The sequence below is a fragment of the Ostrinia furnacalis genome, unplaced genomic scaffold, assembly GCF_004193835.3.
Source record: "Ostrinia furnacalis isolate ACB-3 unplaced genomic scaffold, ASM419383v2 OfSCF3680, whole genome shotgun sequence".
Lineage (NCBI taxonomy): Eukaryota > Metazoa > Arthropoda > Insecta > Lepidoptera > Crambidae > Ostrinia > Ostrinia furnacalis.
This window is the reverse complement of record NW_021133919.1, coordinates 1-3,699: the sequence shown is the minus strand read 5'-3', so window position 1 is coordinate 3,699 and position 3,699 is coordinate 1. Positions and strand designations below refer to the sequence as shown.

Genomic DNA, 3,699 nt, shown 5'->3' with positions numbered 1-3,699 from the left:
TATCCTGAAAGTAATTACGGCTAGCTTTTTAAGCTGGAATGAATAATTTATTAACTAACTATACCAAAAACGAATATGAACCCTGCTTGAAGGCTCACTTCGGCTTAAAAAGCTACCGAGTATTCAATTAATTTGTCACTGACCCCTTCAAATTTTTTCAGGCTTAGACGCAGTAGTGACACAATTGCTCGGCCAACTGGAGAACTCGGGCCCGCCGCCGCTGCCGCGCGAGCGTATCGCCGCGCTGCCTAGCGAGTGCATCACGCAGGAACAGGCCGACGCCAGCGCCGCCTGCTCCGTCTGCTGGGAGAACTTCCAGCTGGGTGAGCATCACACAATCAATTACCTACTACCTTTTATTTTTTACTAGCTGACCCGGCGAACTCTGTTCCGCCTTAAAGGCAGTAAATAAGCAAATTTTGACCGTTTAGACCTACCCTGGACTACAACAAACATTTTAAAACCAAAATCAGCTCTATCGGCCCAGCCGTTCTCGAGTTTTAATCTGACTAACGAACAGCAATTCATTTTTATTTATATAGATATAGATTTTTTACTACATTTTGACGTTCATAAGTGCCACTTGTGGTCTAAACTGAATAAATATTTTTGATTTTGATTTTGATTCTCTGCGTGATCGAATCAGCTACGAGCAGGAGAACCAAAGTGACCGGCATAGCTCGCAGAATTGCTAAAATCAAGTGGCAGTGGGCGTGGCACATAGCTCGCAGAGACGCGTTGGCCGTTGGTGCAGAAATGTTCTCGAGTGGCGTCCACGGGCTGGAAGACGTAGCGTGGGCAGGCCTCTTACTAGGTGGACCGACGATCTGGTGAAGGTCGCGGGAAGAACCTGGATGCGGGCAACGCAGGAACGTTCACTGTGGAAAACCTTGGGGAAGACCTATGTCCAGCAGTGGACGTCATTTGGCTGAAACGAGCACCACATACAGTATCAGTATCATACAGCATCATCAGCAGCAGGTTCAGATGCAGTATGACACAGCTACTGGGTTAGCTCCGTCTGCTGGGAGAACTTCCAGCTGGGTAGGGATCATACAGCAGCAGCAGTGACCCAGTTACTGGGCCAGCTGGACAACTCGGGTCCGCCAGCGCCGCCTGCTCCGTCTGCTGCGAGAACTTCCAGCTCGGTAGGGATCTTGAAATACTGGACACGAGTGGCTATAACCATGATCTTACCCCCCCTAGACAAAACTTCCAGCTGGGTGAGTATCATACAGCATCAATGGGACACAGCTACTGGGCCAGCTAGGCAACTTGGGCTGGCGCGCCCAGCGAGGCATCACGCAGGAGCAGGCCGACGCCAGCGCCGCCTGCTCCGTCTGCTGGGAGAACTTCCAGCTCGGTGAGCATCACACAATCAATTCACAATCAACCGCAGGAGAACCGAAGTGACTGGCATAGCTCGCAGAATTGCTAAAATCGAGTGGCAGTGGGCGGATCACATAGCTCGCAGAGATGATGGAGTCCATTGTGGAAAACCTTGGGGAAGACCTATGTCCAGCAGTGGACGTCATTTGGCTGAAACGAGCACCATACAGTATCAGTATCATACAGCATCATCAGCAGCAGGTTCAGATGCAGTATGACACAGCTACTGGGTTAGCCCCGTCTGCTGGGAGAACTTCCAGCTGGGTAGGGATCATACAGCAGCAGCAGTGACCCAGTTACTGGGCCAGCTGGACAACTCGGGTCCGCCAGCGCCGCCTGCTCCGTCTGCTGGGAGAATTTCCAGCTGGATGAGCATACAGCAGCAGCAGTGGGACACAGTGGGCCAGCTGGACAGCTCGGGCCCGCGCGCCCAGCGGGGCATCACGTAGGACCAAGCCGACGCCAGCGCCGCCTGCTCCGTCTGCTGGGAGAACTTCCAGCTGGGTAGGGATCATGAAATACTGGACAGGTTACATGTGGTCACTAGTTGGCTACACTAACGAGTGGCCATAACCATGACCTTAAACGACAACCCCCCTAGACAAAACTTCCAGCTGGGTGAGCATCATACAGCATCAATGGGACACAGCTACTGGGCCAACTGGGTAACTCGGGCCGGCGCGCCCAGCGAGGCATCACGCAGGACCAGGCCGACGCCAGCGCCGCCTGCTCCGTCGGCTGGGAGAACTTCCAGCTCGGTAGGGATCATGAAATACTGGACAGGTTACTAACCATGACCTTATACGACAAGTCCCTAGACAAAACTTCCAGCTGGGTGAGCATACAGCAGTAGCAGTGGGACACAGCTGCTGGGCCAGCTGGACAACTCGGGCGCGGGGCATCACGCAGGACCAGGCCGACGCCAGCGCCGCCTGCTCCGTCTGCTGGGAGAACTTCCAGCTCGGTAGGGATCATGCAATACTGGACAGGTTACATGTGGTCACTAGTTGGCGCCACTGGCGAGTGACCATGACCATAACCATCATGACCTAACATAGAACTTCCAGAGAACGAGACATCATAGAGTACCGGACAAGAGAGTATTACAGTTCGCTACTGTATTTGCTTGCATTCACTAGATAGCGTCACTGGCGCCTTCCTAAATCTAACATCTAGCTCGATGAGATACTAATGAGGGTTTTCGCGAATGAAAGATCCGCTAGATGGCGGAACGTGGATGTGGGGTCTGACTGCTGCGTGATTGGTGGATTGTGACATATCTGTCAATGTCATGTCAAAAATAACCAATCATGCAGCATTTGGACCTCGCGTCTACGTACGATTATTATTTTTCATTCGCGAAAACCCTCATTATGTCGGCTACTGTAATGTCAATGGCAAGTGACCGTGACTTTGACCATGACCATATTTGCCATACCTTCCCTAAATACCAGTTGGCGCCACTGTCCTGCGCACTATCGAGTAACAGAACCTTATTCGCCAATGGTCCGAATTGGTGACCGTAACTATTGTAGATCTCTATTTAAAGTAACTCTAAAACGTCAATTTTAAACTGGGCTTCAACCATCGCCGGCGATGGCGATCTGCACGCGTTGGTGTGGTTGAAGCATAAGACATGTGACATGTCGACGGTTGTCATCAGTGTTTTTCAACCTTTTTCAAGACGCGGGGGGTAGCATGAAAAAAATTTTTGCGACCCCCCGACCCTTCGCTTTTTTTTCATGCCTTTTACGAAGATGTTGCAGGGAACGAATTCTTCAATCTATACAACATTTATGCATTTGCATAATCAGATTTCGGATAAATCTAGCTTTAAAACTTTACTGTTTTTTTACTGAGGTAGTTTTTACGACCTCAGGTTGAAAAACACTGGTCTACATGGTCATACAATGTTTAAAAACATGTTTTTGCTCGTTCCAGGTGAGACAGTGTCCCGGCTAGAGTGCGACCACATATTCCACTCGTCGTGCATCACGCCGTGGCTGCAGCTGCACGCCACGTGTCCCATCTGCCGCCGCTCGCTGCTGCCGCAGGCCCCGCCCCCCGCGCAGGCGCCGCCCCCCGCCCAGGCGCCGCCCACCTCCGAGGCCTCGGGACGTGAGTACTTCAAGTTATTTGACTATACGTTACACTGGTCAGAATACGGACTTACACGTTACACTAGTAATGATTCCATGTTACACTAAAGTCCGGTCGCCGAGCACATAGAATTTCGTCCAATGACCCCAAGCTACCCATCCTTATCGCTCGCGCATAATTATAGCGCTGGCACACTCACTCGCCGCCCGT

The 3,699-nt window shown here is 51.4% G+C and overlaps 1 protein-coding gene across 1 annotated transcript; it reads left to right on the top strand.

Moving 5' to 3' along the window:
• Positions 1–161: 161 nt before the first annotated feature.
• On the top strand, positions 162–3,507 carry LOC114358103 (E3 ubiquitin-protein ligase RNF115-like; the record flags this gene model as incomplete). The annotated part of the gene is made up of 2 exons (XM_028311983.1): positions 162–323; positions 3,331–3,507. Coding segments are annotated over 2 exons (339 nt in total), but the record flags the coding sequence as incomplete, so codon positions are not given.
• Between the last annotated feature and the right edge of the window lie 192 nt (positions 3,508–3,699).